The sequence below is a fragment of the Cyrtonyx montezumae genome, unplaced genomic scaffold, assembly GCF_038088225.1.
Source record: "Cyrtonyx montezumae isolate F1298 unplaced genomic scaffold, pur_monq_1.0 scaffold_3, whole genome shotgun sequence".
NCBI classification, from domain to species: Eukaryota; Metazoa; Chordata; class Aves; order Galliformes; family Odontophoridae; genus Cyrtonyx; species Cyrtonyx montezumae.
This window is the reverse complement of record NW_027072034.1, coordinates 34,826,887-34,845,231: the sequence shown is the minus strand read 5'-3', so window position 1 is coordinate 34,845,231 and position 18,345 is coordinate 34,826,887. Positions and strand designations below refer to the sequence as shown.

The 18,345-nt window shown below is 40.7% G+C and overlaps 1 protein-coding gene across 2 annotated transcripts in view; it reads left to right on the top strand.

Moving 5' to 3' along the window:
- The first annotated feature begins 1,809 nt into the window (after nucleotides 1-1,809).
- Nucleotides 1,810-18,345, top strand: part of UBE3A (ubiquitin protein ligase E3A) — a 45,327-nt gene continuing 28,791 nt past the window's right edge. The window contains exons 1-3 of one of the 2 annotated variants that reach the window (XM_065741195.1): nucleotides 1,810-1,959; nucleotides 9,468-9,536; nucleotides 16,407-16,526. In XM_065741195.1, coding sequence (XP_065597267.1) covers nucleotides 16,507-16,526 — 20 coding nt within the window. In that variant the 5' untranslated portion in view covers nucleotides 1,810-1,959; nucleotides 9,468-9,536; nucleotides 16,407-16,506. Of the gene's footprint in view, nucleotides 1,960-9,467; nucleotides 9,537-15,652; nucleotides 15,800-16,406; nucleotides 16,527-18,345 lie in introns of those variants that run through there. The other variant, XM_065741196.1, reaches the window with a different exon arrangement.

The following is an 18,345-nucleotide window of genomic DNA, read 5'->3' as shown; positions in this document are numbered from 1 at the left end:
CATCTTCTGAACAGAAGCAGCCTGGGGACACTGATGGTCATAGTTTATTTACGGCAAGTCAAGGCACTTCAGTGAAAAAAAAATCACAAACACCATGTAAAACCAAAGTGACTTAACAGTTCCCCCCAAATAGCAATTTATCCCTAGCAGAATCAAAGTGAAATCCAACACACACCTTGATCAATCTGTGCACTGTTGCAACAGAGCTATTTGCTTGGGGGGTATTCCTCAATGCATCGCTCTTTGCATGTACATAGCCAACACGATTTGTCCCACATCTCCTCAAATCCCTGAAACAGGCAAGGCTGAGTCTCTCCACACCCATGCCCTGTTCAGGAAGGTCTCCTTCCTATACCTCTGGGTCTAGTCAGAGCAGTACATAAACCCCTCCACCCCCAGCATTCACATCAGCTGGGTCCTACCATAGAGTCATGGAACTGCTTAGGTTGGAGGGGATCTTAAAAGCACATGGGCAGGGCTACCTCCACCAGCTCAAGCTGCCCATGGCCCCATCCAACCTGGCCTTGAGCTCCTCCAGGGATGGGGTACCACAACTTTTCTGGGCAGCCTGTACCAGCACCTCACTGAGTGAAACACTTCCCTTTAACATTTAACCCAAATCTCTGCTTTTTACTTTATAGCCATTCTCTCTTGTCCAATCACTATCAGACCACAATCCATCCTGCGCATTTCCTCTATCTACTGTCATCTGCCTCCAACTCACAATTGCAGTTTTAACACTATGAGATGGTTTTCTCTAGTTTCTTCAGAAAAAAAAAAAAAGACAAATTTCTAAGCAGTGCCACCTCAGAGCAGTGATGGACTGCGAGGTGGCCATTCCTAACCCAGGACAAGGTACCAGGATCGTGGTCAATAGGTCCATGAGAGAACATAAATACATAAATGTCAGCTATCTGGAAGGAAAGAGGGATAAAAAAAGATATTTTCCTTGTTTAAATCCAAGGCATCTCTTATCTTTCAACTGCCCTGCCCCTTCCTCCTCCAAGGATGCAAACTGCAGCTGCAAAGGTGACCAAAAGTCCCCCAAAAGTTTATGGGAAAAAAAGCTTCCACGCAGGGACTGCATAGGGCAAATTGATGAGGGAAGTTAAGGAGCACCGTCTAAACGAGCAACAAAACTGGAACTGAAACTGCTGAAGGATGCAAAGGGCAAGAGGGATCCCAGACCTTCCAAAACAGTCCCACGCCACAGCGCACGCCCATCCCCTTAAAGCGCACACAGAATTAAGCTTAAAAGTTTGCCTTTCATACGTATGCGCCATACCCACGCACAGACAGCGCTCCCAAGAATCCGCGTGCACGCGCGCCCCGCCTGCTTACGTGTGCGCCGAGGGCAGAGACGCCCCGACCCCCGTGCGCGTGCACACGGAGGCGCGCGCAGGGGCTGACCGCACGTGCCCGCCCCTCCCCCACAGGCAGCACGCACCGAGCATGCGCAAACTCGGTTCCGCGCCCCCGCCTGCCAGGCTTTGCCCTCTTCCAACATGGCGCCCTCCGCCTCACGCGCGCAAGCGCCGCTCCGGCTCCCTTCCGCCGGGAACCCCGAGTGAAAGAGTCAGGAGGGAAGCGGCACGGTGCGTAGCGCGGCGCGGCCGCCTCATCCTTCCGTCCGCCTTCCCGCCTCCGAGCCTGCGCCGCGCCGACATCCGCGTTCTCCCAAGATGGCGGCGCGGGGCTGAGTGCGAGCGAGGCCGCGAGAGGAGGCGCCCCGCGGGCCCGGCCCGCCCCCCCCCCCCCCGTCTCTGCGCGCCGCCCCGCCAGGCCGCTCGCCTCTCCCTTCCCCTCCCGCCAGGCCGCGGGCCCCTCTCCTCCGCCTCGACGGCTCCTCCGGCAGCGACGGCGGCTCCTCTTCCTCTTCACCTGCGGCCCGGCCCCGAGCGCGGTGCGGCCCACGCATGAGCCCGGCGGCGAGCGGGAGCAGCAGGCCGCGGCGCGCAGGTCGGTAGGCGCCGCGCTGCGCTGCGCGGGGGCCGGGAGGGGGGGGCGGCCGGGAGGGTGCGTGGCCTCGGGGCTCCCGGCCCTGTGGTGCGCGGCGTGAGGGGGGGGCGGCTCGGAGCGACCTTGGGTGAACCCGGCCCTCCCCTGCCTCGGTTCCCCGGCTCGGCGAGGGCGGCCGGGGCGGTCCGGGCGTGGAGCGAGCGCGGGGCCTGCGTGGTGCGATCCGCTCGTTGGTGTTCCCCCGAGCTGCGCTGGGGAGTTGAGTGTTGCTGCCGAGTGGGAGCTGTCGTTGTTGGCTGCCGGACGTGGGTCTCAGGTGTTGAGCGTCTGCGGTGCCTTCTTTTAAAGGGACTGTGAGGATCGCGGGGATTCGCGGTCGGTTTGCGGCTCGGGTGTCCGAGGTGATGTGGGCCATGCTTTGTTCCCCAGCAGGAACTCGTGAATGACCATGTCACAACTCTCCCTTAAGTGACAAGAATCTGTAACCTATAGACTCCTCCTGCTTTCCCAGCCCCCCCCCCCCCCCCCACACACACACACTTTAGTTAATGAAAATACTTTTTACTTTGGGATGGGGCTTTTGGGACAAAGCTTGTGTCATGCATCGCTTCTGAGACACCTGGACACCTACCTGTGTGACCTGGTGTAGGGAGCTGCTTTGGCAGGGGAGTTGGACTCGATGGTCTCTAGTAGTCCCTTCCAACCCCTGTGATTCTATGATTCTGTGATTCTGTATGATGGTCCCTCCGTATGGAAACTTCGCTTCCTCAGCAGGATGCTGTACTAACCTTAGGTTCTGTGGAGGCCCACTCAGCACATTCGTTTTACTGTGCTCCCTGCACAGATGTCAGAAAGTTCTCCAGCATGAAACTGTACTTGAGTGTAGTTCTGATTGCCCAAGGAAGTACAAGCTGCCTGATTGTATTGTCAGTGTATCTAATACAGCTTTGTTTCCACTGCTTTGAAAGTCTAAAAGTTAAAATTCTTGAGAGATTCATACAGGTAGCATCTGCTTGGAGATTCCTGGCTAGGGGTGAAGCTGCAGTGTGGGTGTGACAACTGATAGGCACCTCCCCCAGGTGGGAGAGGGCTGAGGTGGTGACAGGTACCTCTTGGTGAGAAAGAAAACTGTTGGAAAGTGGGCTTTGCATTGCTCAAAACTTTTTTTTATTTGAGTGGTGGTAGAGTATTTGCATGTTGTGGCTCTAAGCACTCTGTGTACTTTGATCTTGGAAACAGTTAGAGGGACGTTTTTTTTTTTTCTGTCTGAGAGTACTGTGAAACTCCGTGTTTAATGATTGGGCTGAATTGAAAATACAAAATGTGCATTACCAATAACTTTCAATAACTTTCCTCGTTCTATATTTGCCTTTAGAAACAGATGTGGTTTACAGTGCTTGTGACTGTCTCTGTAATAGTTGTCAGATACTCTACAATAGTTGTCAGTTGTACTGTTGTCAATTCAGACATAATACTGGAAGAAGAAGCATACAACTATTTAGGCTCACTGGATGAAAAATAACTTTAATTGAAATAATTATAGTGCAGTTTTACGGATGCTTTTGTCTCTTGTGAACATCCCATTCCACTCTGTGTTAGCTGTTTAATGTGGTATCTTTCCTACGGGAATTAACAAGTTCTTTTTCTGTTTACCAGAGCTGTTTAATATTTCTCCTCACTGCAGTATTCAGTGTCTCCCAAGTATTTGGAAATAAAAACATCAACCTAGATGGCAAAACAAATGATTTGATTTGTTGCTTGCTTTGTTTCGTTTGTTTTTAGAGGTACGATTGTGTGCATCTATTTAAAACAAAACCTCGAATGATCAGAGCTGTCTGTCTTCGTTTATTTTTTTCAAGCAGTGAGTTTCAAAGCCTAGATCTTAATCCACCTCCTCCTCAAAACTGATGTGTGATTTTTGATCATTTATCACGTAACAGACAATTCCAGTCTTTTTTAAATCACTGCTCCTGCTTAAAGACATGTGAATGATGATCTGTGGATACAAGATAAAACTGTGCATTAAATATATGTAGGCAGGGATATTTGATGCCTGTCAGTCTGTTAGAGCATCTTTAGTCTGTACCTGTTTAATGTGGGAAGATAGACAGATTCCCTTCATTTTAATTGATGTTTGTTTTTGTTTTTGTTTTTTTTGTAAGAGACAACATGCTACAGAAATATGAAGCGACACGTGTTCCTCTGGTGTATAAAACCATGTGTGTTTCACTGTAAATGTGTGCTTTGTGGATGTGTTGTTCGTTAGATTTCTCATGAATTCTCTTTGAATAAATATATAAGGGGGGGAGGGCTGGGAATGGGAGAGGAGAAATCTTTTCGAGTCGAGTTTTAATGATCATAAACATGTTTAAGTGTGAACACGTTTAAGCATATACCGTCTTGTATAAACAGTAATTAGTGTGATACATGATATGACACTTAAAAGAACAAATTAAGTGTTATATTTTTCTAAACACTTGACGTTTTACTTTTTGCTGTGCAGGAATGTTTGGTTTTTTTGTTGTTGGTTTTTTTTTTTTCCTTTATTACTTTCAGTTTCAGTTTACTTAGGGAATGTCCAAAGAGTATTCATTTTTTAAAAGGAGAAAATTGATTTTTCCCCTCCCCCTTCTACCACTGGAAGGTAAAAATTCTTAAAATGAAACAGAGAAACAAAGGGAGGGGATTCCTGGAGTACGTAGGCTCATTGCGAGCATTGACTTTCCTTTCTGGTCATGTTAAGCCAGGTCTTCACTCAGCTTCAGTTAATGGATCAGTACTTGTTTTTAAACAGAGGTATGTTTTATGTTTCTGTCTATTTTGGTAAATATTTTTTGTTTGTTTGTTTACTTTTTCTTTAGTATCTGTATATTTGAGCCATGAGTTTCATAGAGAACCAGTATTTAAAGGATAGCTGTTAGTAATTGAATTATGATTTGTACGTAGCATGAGAGGGGCAAGAGTTCACTGTCAGGGTCTTTACCAAATAATTTAAAATCTGTTGTTTAGTTGAATTAATCTCTTACTTTGCCTGACCAACTCCCCTCCCCCAAGAGAGCACTGTAAGTATTGCTTAAATATTTATTTCCCAGAGACAACAGCAATGAGCAAATCGCATGCTTGAAGTGACTTTTGTTCTTGTCATCTCAAATACTTTGACCTTAACTAACATTTACTGCACTGACTTCCTGTATATACAGCTAACACCTGGCAGCCTCATACAGCAACATATAGGCCGTGAATGAGAGTTTGGAGGCTGCTGGCTCTTATGAACAGTAATGTGCATAATGTATCTAGTTGGTTAGCCAAAAGTCAGCAAATGCAGTGTAAAAGGGTATGTTTTGTAATGAAGCAACAGGTCAGAAACTACACGGAGTGGTGGGGCATTCTTCAGGAAAGTAGCCTCACAGTAGAAACATTAAAAGAAAAAAGGTAACTTAAATAATGTTTAAACCCAGGATTCCTGCCTGGCAGTGTTAACATGTGAAGAAGCTGGACTTCAGGTAGCTATTTTTTAATAGTTTCACCTCACTGTGGCAGAGCTTTTTGACAAAATAACTTGTTGATTGAAAAATTACATTCTAAATTAAGCATTATCATCTTGCATAGTCTTGTTATGAATGAATCTTTTCAAGGAAGCATTAACTACTCTTTACTTTTAATAGGTTGAACCTGCTTCCCTGTATTAGTAACTGCTGAATGGAGGAAGGGGGTGGAGATCAGTCTTTACCAGGATTCATTCTGTTACCGCCTCGCGTGGTGTTTTGTACCCATGTTCTGCTGGGTGGTGAAGAATTAGGAGAAGCTGCAGTTGTGGATCTAAATGGGTGGTTTCCCTTTGGACCCCCAATCCTCTGTCTTAGGTAAGAGGGGTGGCCTGCTTCTTTTGGAGCAACTTAGATTTCCTTAGGACAGGTATGTATGTGTTAACATGAAACTCAGAGCACGTTGTCACCGAGACTTGAACTTTTCTGCAGTGTGGTGGTCTGAAAAGATATTCACGTTATGTGGATTTCTAAGACTTCATCAAAAAGCATCACTGCTTGCATCCATACAAACAGCTGTGCGTTCAAGTAGTTTTGAGTCCTATTTGCCTTGTGTATTATGCCAACAGTGGGACTGGACTGAAGGTAGATTCCAGTTGTGACATTTGGTACATATTTGAGCTGACGTACCTGTTGGCTGCTTGGTATGGCAATTACTAGGGTGGTTTTTTTTCGTGTACTGTTCATTAGTACGTCAAAAGTCAAACTTAATATACTTGTGTGACCTGATTTCACAGGATGTGGCCTAAGTAACTAAATAAAAAAATCGAGCATATCAACTTTTAGTTCCAGAACCTGTTTCAGACTGATGAAAGTTTTGGTCTCGGGGGACCTTGCAGTGGCCAGTGGGATCACAGATGGAAAAAATTATGGAGCCAGTAGAGGTTTGGGGCTTGTTGTGTACTGGTGTGGCAACAAAATGAATCCACATAGTTTCTTCTTCATTCTGGTGTTTTGGGAGCAGCATGGCAAGGCTCCTGCTGTTCAACTGAGCTTGAGTTGTAAGGGCGAGGCTTGGTCTTTGTGCCTCTGTCGTTGACATGGCTCTGCTTCTCTTCCCTTTGGACTCCCTTTTGGGGCTCCTTGATATGTCCTCGATGATCATTATGCCAAGTAGATTGGTGAAGCGAGCAATGGGAATGAAAAATAGACCTTCTCCTCTCCTGAGAGGCACAAAGATCTGTAACACAGTGCCAAGCTGCATGGTGCTGAGAGATGCCAGGCTTGTCCAGGCAGCTGGGCCCTGGCAGTGCTTGTGCTCTCCTGCTCTGGTATGCTCTGTGAGACCTGGGCTGGAGCAGCTGTGGCTCAGCAGACTTGGGGTGTTGGAGTGTGGTGAGCTGGTTCTTAAAGGAGCTCAACTTCCAAAATGGGCTGTAAGTCAAAATACTTCAGGAAATGGTTCCATACTTGTGGGCGAAGTTTTTTTGTTTTGTTTTCTTTTCTTTTTGCTTTAGGGTTAGTCATGCCTTTGAGCTGATGACTTCAGTACTTATAACATTCTGATTTTCTATGGTGTCGTATTTTCCTTTTAAGAAAAAGGTATAAAAAAAACTTCAACAGAGCTAGATAATGCTGTCTGTCACTACTTCAGAATTTCCAGTGGGATGCTTTCATCTTTATTTGCATAGCTATATTCAGATAACACTTAGTTTCTGATTCATAGTGTAATCTAATGTCCAAAGTCTTGATGATCAGTGTTAGGCTTTAGTACCCTATTCTATGTTTAGAAAGTCCAAGGTACGCTGGTGTACACTGGCAACTGTAGCAGCACTCAAGTTCCTGTTTCAACTGCTGTAGCCAAAGTTGTGTGCTGTGGATGATGAAAATACATGATTACTGTCCACACAAGCTGTAAATTGGGAGGACATGAGTGTTCTTACCTCTTACTGAGGTACTAGTATTTCTGGGTTGAAAATGTTGAGCCCTTTTTTTTTGTAAGATGGTGATTAAACAGTCTGTTTGCATGATTCTTCTGACCTGGATATCTTATTGAAAGGAAACTGTTTGTGGATACTTGTTTTATTTGGATAACATGTTAAGAATGTCTCTTGGGGACGAAAATGGTTCTTATTCAACTTATGTATTTAATGTGTGATAAAACCAATAATACTAGGTAATAATACCTTTTGTCTTGTGATAGCTAGCTTGTGTGATATGGGTTTTTTGTGGTTTGTTTAAAAGGAAGAAGAGACCTGTCAAGCTCCTGATAGGCATGACTTCATTGTACTTTTCATCGTGTAAGGCACAGGGGTTATGAAATGTTTTTCATTACCTATTTCTTAACTATTTTTGCAGTTCTTTACACTACAGTTGTTTGGTTAATTCAATAGGTTACTATCTCTGTTGGTTTTCAGGGCAACTTGAAGTCTTCTGATGGAAAATGTATAGATCAGGGGCGCAGAAAAGCAGCACTCTTTTCTCCTTTATCTCTGATAAATGTGTTTGTGGTACTTCTTCACATTATACTTTGCTTGCACTCCGTGCACTCTGCAAGCTTTTGCTTTGTAGCTTAGAGGATGGTTGGGTTAATTGTGAATAGATAGCATTGCTCTGCATGTACAAGTGTGTGTACGTGAACAAATTTGCATACATTACTATATAAGCTGGAAGTCCTGCGGTGTGAGATGCGAAAATATTGTTCGTGTTTGTAGGAGTACTTTTAGCTGAGTTTGCCTGGTGGCTTCTATGTGAGTGAAGAATTATTCTTTGTGGTGTCTGCTGTTGGTAATACCTCCTTCCATCAGGAAAATCATGTTACTATCTCTCTTTGGATAAATTTATTCTTATGAGGGGTAGTAAAGTTTATTGACGCAATTGTATAGGTTTGTTGTTCATCCCGATTGTATATAAATCTGCATAATTACCATGTTTTTGCATTGAGATAGGAGTTTTGCTGCATTGAACAGGTAGACTGCTCTGCGTAGGTATTTTTTTCCACTGGAAATACAGAAAGTTGCATGCAATTTGGTAGTGCTGTGGAGCTGAACTGGCACTGATGCTCCCTATCCAGGTTTGCTCTTATCCCTAGAGCACATTTGGGCCTTGGGTTCTGGATGGGTTCTCTGTCATTTGACATCATTAAGACAAAAGTTGAAAACCTTACTCTTAAGGTAACTGGATCAGGGCTTCCACCATGGGAACACTGACCTAAGGTGGAAATCAGACTGAATCGGCTCCACTGGATTTATATGCTCTTAATAGAGCTTTAGAACCAACAAATTAAGTATTAATCTTTGTGATACCAAAGATATACTTTGAACCAAATAAGTAAGTTTCCAAAAAGTAAACATTAGGTTTCTTTAATTATATGACTATTTCTGTGTAACTTACATCCCTCACGCTGGCTGTACTGTGCTCATTAGCTGATCGTTAAAAATGTTCGGGGTATGGTTAGGCATGAGTTCCTTGTTTATTATGGCTCTTCTAAAAATGAACTTTTTTATAGAAATGCTTACCAAACTTCAGCAGTTCTGTGCAGCCAGGACCAAGGTGTGGTTCTGTTTGTGACTTTTGAAAGCTTTTTTATTATTATTCTTATTGTATATACTAATGTCCTTAAAAAAAAAAAAAAAGTACTTTTTTAAAATTTTCTTTCTAAAACGAAAAAAATGGATGGGGGCTGGGGTAGGGTGGAGCAGGAGAGAAACCTTGCCAGAATTTTCCAGAAGAAGGAAATGGATATTTATAATAAAGTGGATGAACGGAATTATAAAACTGTATTGCATCACTAGAGAGGAAAGAATAGGGAACACTGTGTATGGACGTTGGGCTTTTGCCGTTTCCCTGACACGCTAAGTATTTTCTGCTGTGGCTGGTATTGAAAGTCCTGTGTTTCAGTTCATTGTAAACTTGTGACTTAATCAAACTGCTGTTCTCATTTATATCATTCAGAAGCAACTGTGAGTTTTGTGATGATACGGAGCGTAATGCAAAAACTGAAATGTAATGTTTTGCTTATAGGTACAGGAACTGTACAGGTCCATTTTTAGAATTGGAAAGAACAAGTTTCTGCAGCTCTGGAAAGATATGGTATGTTTGTTTTTCACTTCTATTATGTGTATATATTATGACTAATAGTAATAATAATGTTTTGCTGATTTAAACAAAGAAATTGATAATAGAAGTTGAAAATTCAAGAAGACATGCATGTTCATTTTTCCCCTATTTATTCAACTTTAATGTCTGTTACTTTTAGGCGTAGTTTCTTTGGATAGGTGAGTTACTTGATCTTCTTGGAGAAAATAAATACTGATGATGCAACATTGATGAATTTCCTTTTAATCTGTTATACAAGCTCAGCATTATGCCACTATGGTCCGTCTTATTTCTCTGTGGGTTGGATAAGACTTGGAGCTGTTGCTGAAAGCTTTTTCCATGCTGCTGTAACATTTATAGCCAGACTTGTACGCTTTTGAAGTATAACTTGCAGAATAGTCTCAGAGCTACTAGAAAAGTTAATCAAATATCAGCGTAAGCAAAATTTACAAATTGTGATGTTTGGAAACTCAGAGACTTAACCTTCACTATTATCAACCTGTGGCATATTGTGTCTCTCTTTGTCTAGGCTCTTAAGTGTCCAGCTAGCTTAAAATTGTGCATGACCATTATAACAAAATTAAACTTTTAGCTTGCAGTTACTCTAGTTCCCATTTTTTAACTTTGTGCTGCGGCAGTCTGGTGGAGATCTGTAGTGTTAGAGAAAATCTGTGCCACCCTATAGTGGCTTGAGTTCTATAGTGTTCTTGATGCATAGTGATTTTTTCTTTCAACTTGCTGAATTTCTACATTCGGAAAAAAATTGATAATAGAGTTCATATATATTTTTCTAGATTTTCAAATCTATGTTAACACAAAATCATATAGGGTTATTTCCACAACTACATCTAAGCTATGTGATACTTTTTTTTGTTTTTTTTTTTTAACACCTTAAATACCCAGGAAGAATTTAGTAACTGCTGATACAAGTTTTATGCCTGAGTATTTATGTCTAGATTCTTCTTTTGAAGATACCTAACATTAAAAAATAATAACAAAATTTAAGTTCTGAGATTTCAGCCTTGTGGAAGGACTGTTGGCCATCTCTTTTTCTGTTAAGCTCCTTCATGGGGGTTAAAAATGATTAATTCTAAACTGACACTTTAACTGTGGTGTGTGGTAATTAAAAAACTGTAAGTCTTAAAAAAATAATTAAAAAAAAGGTATATAAAAAGTTGCACACTCTCAGGAACATCAAGATTATGATCGTTCTGTGGATTGGTCCTGTACTCCAGGACCAGGTAGTGTGCATTCACTTTGCACCCACAGCACCAGTGGGGCACCCACCTGCTTCTCACTCTCCAGTTTCAATAGCAGTTTTGTGTGTGTGACAGCTCTCTTTCAGACCTAAGCTGTTATTTCTTCTTTGCTGTTATCTCTGCTGCCTGCTTTCTTCTGAATGTTTAACTGTTTGCTGCTGTATATGTGCTTGTAGCCTTTGTAATGTTAGACACATTGTAAGTTGATGGATAAGAATCCCCCTCTAACACACCACAACTTTCAAGTAGTGATTACTGGCAGAGCATCAGAAAATCTGCGTGTTATGCTGCAGGAGTGCATGATTGTTTGGTTTTAATATGGCCTATATATAAACAAACATGCTGGTGTCACTGGAGAACTTGGTGAACAGAGAGGTGCTTTACATGAGAGGCTCCTTGTGATGGGTGGGTGGAAAAGGAAAGCAAAATAATCAAGCATGAGCAAAAAAAAGACGTGGAATAAAAGCTTAAACGGTTAAGCTGGAGTGAAACTGTAAAACTTAGCTGTTTGGAAGATAATTTGATACCTACCCAGTAAATGGAGAGCTAGCAAAACAAATTTAAATAGGTGATTGTATTTCACTTTCTGATGTAGGAGGACCTTTCCATTCAAAAGTGTATAATTTTGGAGGGAGCCTGAAGTAGCAGACGTAGCTGAGTTAGAAACAAATGTTTTTTTCAGAGATGGAACAAGGCTGGGAGTGTAGGAAAAATTAACTATAGTCTAAGTGGAAAATTTAGTAGCTAAAGCTAATTGCAATGTCCAGAGTCATGGAGGCAGTTGTAGAAAATGAGAGAGAAACAAAGAAAGCAAGAAGCCTTTAGCTTTAGAAAGAAAAATGGTAGCAAACAGTAGCTACTTTCTATTACTGCATTATTTGTGAGTATTTTTGGCAAAGCATAGCAAGTATCTGTATACAGATACCATAAGGTGAAGCTTTTATATAAATCTGTATATGATTCCTGCATTTGGAGGTTTACTGAGTACACCAAATTCTACCTTTATTAAACTCAATAATTTCTGTTTTCATTGAAGTGTAGATTCCTGAATAGTACCAACCTTAACTGAAAATTCAGATCCCCTTTCCAAATAGTTTTATTACTTGCTAACCTGCATGCTTGTGTTTCTACTGAGTTTTTCAACCTAGTTTCTAGTCATATTTCTTTGGTATGTGTGTTTTCTTTCAGTTGGAGGATCTTTTTTGTATGTGTTCATTCTCTGTTAAGAAAGGACTTAGTTTCTTCCTGTATCCTCATCAATTATCCTGATCAACTTTTAACTCTTTTCGTTACCTCTTCACAAGGCACTTTCTCCTGTTTTCATGCTTACTTGGCAGCTCTTTTCTGTTACTTTGGGAATGCTTTGGAAGAATATTGAGTAATTGGAGAATTAGGTTCAGGTTTTGAACGTGTCTAAAATACTGTGTGTAGATGAGTACCTTCCCAGGAACTGTTTGTGAATTGTATCTGTTTTAGTTGTAATACAGGGAGTGTCTTTCCATGCTTTCTGTGTTGGTAGAAGCAATCAAGCAATAAAAGGAAATGATGTTTCCAACCTTACTGAGAGACTAGAAGTCTTGAGTGCATCTGATATTTCTCTGCAAGGTACAGTTAAAACTGAATTTAGGAATATGGAGGATATTCTGCAATTTCTTTCAGGACATCTAATGAATCAGTCTTAAGACAGGATCACAGGATTGTAGGGGTTGGAAGGAACCTCTGGGGGTCATGGAGTCCTGGGTATCATGATAAATGAACAGCTTTTCTATTGGTTGCAGTTTTCTTTTTGAAGGAGTGTTAAGCTAGCAATGGTAGTTAAAAGGGTACCCTTCACTGTGTGGATGATGACTGTTCATTTCATCATGCTACTCAAAGTCACTCTGGGAATGTATCACTTTGGAGAAGGGTATTCATTCTTGAGGGATTCAGAGAGATTATTCAGCAAACATATAAAAACTATCTTGAGAGGTAGTTTGCTGAGAGAGATAGTTATTTTAAATTAAAACAAGTAAAATTCCTGTGCTGGAAGCTAAGGAACGTTGTAGCACTTTTCTGTACTTGTAAATTATCCTTTTTTAATTAATATCTTCTAAAAAGATGGTCTTAAAGCTTATTCAGAGGGAAACTGAAAGCAGATGCTTAAAAATGCCACTTCTGAGAGCATCAGTCCTTTTAGCTGTAAATCACAGGTGTTCCTCAGTTCAAAGGCTTTCCTAGACCTAGATGCTGAGTGTCAGCCCCCAGATGTGCAAATAGACACCTGTAAGACAAATTACGTAGGAAAAAACAGTAGGTTTAGAAAATTGTACAGGTGAAGACTTCAATTTACACTGATTTGTAGCTGGAAGTTGTTTTGGATTTATTTGCTGATTAATATGTACTTGTGTTCTCTATGGTGTAGCTTTGGATTCTGATTGTTGAAGCTGGGAGCCTCATCTTGGCTCATGTTTGTGATTCTAGAGTTTAAGGTTCAAGGAAGTACTTGAAGAGAAGATTTAATCAGGCTGTGCAACTGAGTTGCTTTGTAGCTACTTCTGAAGCATCTGAAGGTGGTTTCTGACTGCTTGCTTTCACTGGTTTATTATTTATTTCCTTCCTTCCTCCCTTTCATTTGATAGTGTTCTTTTCAGACAAGCTGCACCTTTTTCACCTTTTAGAAATGGATATTGTCTCCAAATGCTGTATAAATATTACTTACCCTATTTTCTCTTGATGATGGCTACTCTGTGTCATATACATGGTTTGAGAGTACCGTTCTTGCCCATTGTATTGGTGATTATAATACGGGTTGTTGCTGTCCTGGTTCAATCCACCTCTTGTAAATAGTTGCTAGCCTGATATAGATGCATCTGTATTGGAGCATGCCCAGTCCCAAAGAGCCTCCAGCTGCCATCTCAGGTTTCTGGGATATATTCCACAGACATGAACTTTGCTTGTTACCTTCAGCTGCCCTATCTCTTTGTGAAAGACTAAACTGGAAGCAGTGTTAGTCATGACATACACCGGAGAAATAATTTTTGAGTAATTTTGCTTTAAGAATAAATATTTGCTCTGGAGCTGTTTTAGAACAGTACCTCCTGAAGGGTAATTTGCATCCAGAGATTTTCGTAAAGGAATACCTACGACAGATGAATGAATACCTGTTGTAGTCCAGTTTTCTTTTATACAGTCCTTTTTTTTTCTCATTCTTTTAGTCTTCCCTCTCCTGATTCCTTTGTCTCTTTTAGCAATTTTTCTGCCTTGTATGAGTCCAGCAGTCAAAGTGTCCCACGTTCAAACACAGTGTTTTACATCAGACATCTTTGGAGGTCTCCTTCACACCCACCCCATGTTTTAACATTCTGATCTCTTGCTGCCACAGGCAGTGCTCTGCAGATGGAAGAAGAAATAAAGTTTTAGATGAATTGTTATCTGTACTAGAGAATTCTGACCAGTCATATCCAGTCCCATGAGACTGGCAGCAACTATTCCTAGGGAAGCTGGGATGAGAAGGACATAAGAGGGAATGTGATTTGTTGAGGTTTCTTGCTGCTGTCGAAGTGGAGCATGAGATTTTTAGATCTCAGTACAGTAAATTCAGTCTTAAGGTATAATGTAACGGATTAAAAAGGACTGCAGCTCCAAGATTCAGTGTCCTAATCCATAAGTTTAATTTGTAGATCTAGATTTCATTACAAAACTTAGATCAGCTAACAACAACTTAGTGAGGTTCCTGCTGGTTTTGGACACGGTTTTGCTTAGTGTGGGGGCTGTAAATTCTGTGTTTGGTGCTAAGTTTGTCTAACACATGGATCTCTGTCAGACCTGGATGCTGGCTTGCCTTGGCCATGACTGTGAAGCTATCACCTCAAAGTACATTCTTTAGCAGTCCAAAATCTGATGATTTTGAAACCAACACCAGTGCTTCATGTATTCCTTCACAATTGCTGTGCTCCTGGCATTGATTCAGTTATTGGCTCTAGCTTTGACAGTGTACACCTGTACCTATGTTTTACCAGAGGACTTGTTTTATTTTGGAAATTTTCAGTTGCTTTTTTTCACTTAAATCAGCTGCATTTGTGAAGTCTCTAGTGTTACTGACTTCATAATAAAAATGACACTTCTTATATCAAGAAATGCACCTGATTTAAAAGCATTATTTCAAAAATTATATAAACTTCACTCCATTTTAGAGATGCAGACTCTAGCAGAGTTGCAAATTGTAACAGAATAGCAGAAGTCAGCAGCTTTTCAGACAAACTTGAGAAAATTGTAGGACCTGTTCAGCCATTTCATCTGAGTCGACTGATGTGGATTATCAGTGAGTTCTCAGTTGCTCATCAAGCTGAAGTCCTTACTGAAAGGCTTGTGACACATTGGGCTGAAGCACAAAAGCTTTGTTTGCTGAAATATGCTATAGGGCGTGCTGTTATTATTCGCACTGGATCACGATGACTGCAGATGTTGAGAGCTGTGCTAGTCTGGATGCCTCCATAGCCTTTGTGCACTTTGCTGCATTAAAATCTAAACGTGTGGATATTCACCTGTTAGAGACACAGAAATAAAACTTGTTTTCAGATCCTGGACAGAGTTCTGTATTGATGTTGGCTGTTTAGAGGAAAAAATACCTTTTTTTTTTACTAAATACAGTAATAATGTTTCAGTTTAATTAGAAACTTTGTATCTGCAGAAAGTAAATCGTGCTGTTTGATCTGACTCCATCAGAGGCCACTTTGCAATCTGTTGAGTGATAGTGCTTGAGTGGGAGAGAGAATGGGGTGATACTGAGTGTTGAGGCTTACAACTGGAAATATTTTATCGTTTAACTATAGAGTAGATAAATAGGTAAGGGAAGAATTGGTTCCTTTTCAGCCATGGAATTAATCAGCTGGAATGGTCCCAGAGCACTCTGGGCCCGAGTATTGCTGGATGATCATTGGCTGCCACCTGAGTGACAAAGTAAAGGACCAAGCCTTCAGTTTAAACCAGTGGAGCCAGATCACAGGAAAGAATTGACAGGTAAAATACACTCTTGAAAATGTAGAGGAGAGAAGAGAGTCCATACAACGTAAATGGAGCAAATAACGTAAAAGATGGACCACCAGTGGCAAAACTTGTTCCTTTAAAACTTAGCTTTAACTAGCTTCATTTCTGGAGAAAAGCATATAGCAGAGTATTAGTTACTTGTTCTTCCCTTTCAAACACAGAACCCCCATAAAGAGCTGGTATTAATTCAGGTGTAGAAGAGGAGCAATTTATCAAATGTTATTGTAGTTAGAACCTATGATTCACATTCATATACATACAAATCTTTAAGTGCTTTTTGTCTTTAGATCAGATGCTTTCCACTGGTTCAAGAGATGTGGGGTGTTTTTGTAGTTGTTTTTCTTTTCTTTTTAGAGCTTAAAAATAAGTTGATGAATGTTCATTTTCACCATTTGTGAGTACTGTAGTGAAGTATTCAGGCAGTCGCATACTGCTATCTAAAAGATTTGAACAAGATTTTATGAAGCCTTTCTTTTTTTTTTGGCAGACAAACTAATTCTTAGCATCTGTGTTTTTGTTCAGTGGGCTGGCTGAAAATAGTTTATAAGGACTTTTAACTAAATTATTTTCACTCATTTAGAGTTGTTAAGCTCATGCTTAGCCCAACGTGACACAGGACTGGTGTGACAACTCAGTTTTTAATCAGTGACTCAAAATTGTGATCACCCTGATGTCACCGAATGGCCACAGCTTGTAAAAGGTAAGATCAAAACATAATACTGTGTTGCTTCTCCAGGTAATTGTTAAAATAATGTTTATTTTAAGACTTCGATTTGTATGACTTGAATTCTATAAACTGTACTAAGGTATATTGTTTATTTAAGTCAGTTTTGACTTGCACTTTTGCTTAGAGTGATTTAAAAGCTCACACAGCTTGTCCCTGCCTGCTTTTTAAATCACAAGCGCTGTGGTGCTCCATTGTGGTGCTCCTAAGAGCAAAGCCATCACTTAAATATCTCTGGCTTTACTATGATACTAATTTCTGTATAAATTGTTTAATGTACTTATTTAAGCAGATTGCTCTATTAATTTTTTGTCCAGGTTTATTGATGATAAAAATTTGTAGACTTGCATACGTTTACTTTTCTCTCCTAGGGAGTTACAGTGGAGGTAAAAGGAGGGGCTTGCAGAATGGAGAAGTTGCTCCCTGTGTTGTTGGAAGTGAGCCACCATCTGAATTTGCTAGCTCATACTGCAGTATTCAGATCAGTTGGTGTCTTGATCAGTTTCTACAATCTTATTCAAAGCTGAAATTTGTAAGAGCGTTTGCTCTGAGGTTTTTCTTTGAACAGAAGTTGTTTCAGATTTGTCACATGTAGTTGTTTTCAGTATTATTGTCTGCCTAGAATAATAACAAGGTTTCCTGTTTGTAAACAGTTACTATAGAGTAAACAGCTTGTCAACAAATAAATACAATTGCTGTAATTAGATTGGTCTTTGATGTTACTTTAATGAGTATTGAAAGCTCATCATACTTGTTGCTTACATTGTTATTTGAAACCTGTTAAAATCCATTTATTGAGTGGATTAAAATTTCTGCAAGTCACTTTTATGGTAGATCTGCTCATGTTACTGCAAAAGATAATCTGAAGGAATTTGAACCCTTTTCTTGTTGAGCTGCTTACTCAGAGGACTGAACTTTTTTCAACTCAGTCCTTTTTCCCCCCTGCACTTTCCTGGAACTTTGTCTTCTCATATATTATACATAAGTTATAAGGGTAGGAAAAGACACTGGATATACTGATAACATTGTTTACTTGTCTGTGCTGCAGACTGCCATCTAGTTTTTTCTTTACAACATTAGGTTTAGATGCTAATCTACTGTTCTTTTCTGTAATTTTTCATATTGCTGTGTTTTTAACAATCAAAGTGACTAATATTCTTGACTTCTTTGACACCACTGTTTCGCGTGTGTTTTCATAACACCTTAAAGCTTTGCTATTATCCATAGCTTCATTGGGTTACATTGCATATGAGTAAAACAGAGAAAACAGCTGCCTCAAACTTCCAAATGGGCTCTGTGCTCTCAGTGACTGAAGTCATGAATGTTAGTAGAGGAGCTAGCCAATGTGAATATAGACACTTCTCACCTTCACTCCTCAAACTGGGTGGCTTCAAGCACTTTTATATTTAGGTGAACAATTAGGAAGAGATTTGCTCTTCTCTGTTAAGTGTCTGGGGACTCGGTTTGGAGAGTCAAAGAGGAAATTGAACTTCGATTAGTTTTGCACATGAGCATTATTTTTCTGCAGCAACTCTTTTTGTCTGTCCTGAGTTTGAATAAGTAAGGTAAGGATCATTTGGAGGGAATAAAAAGATCAAATTTTGAGACTGGTTTGTTTCTCTAAATTCTTTTTTAGCTGGATGATTTGTGTGTTTTAAGTGTGAGCGTAAACTTAGTTGGATAGTAAGTTCAGAGTTCTGTCCCTACTGTCAGTTGAATTTTGTAACTTACTGAAATATAAACAAATTACTTCCTGTGTTCTGCATCGTCTGTTGCTGCGTAGTATCCAGTTAGC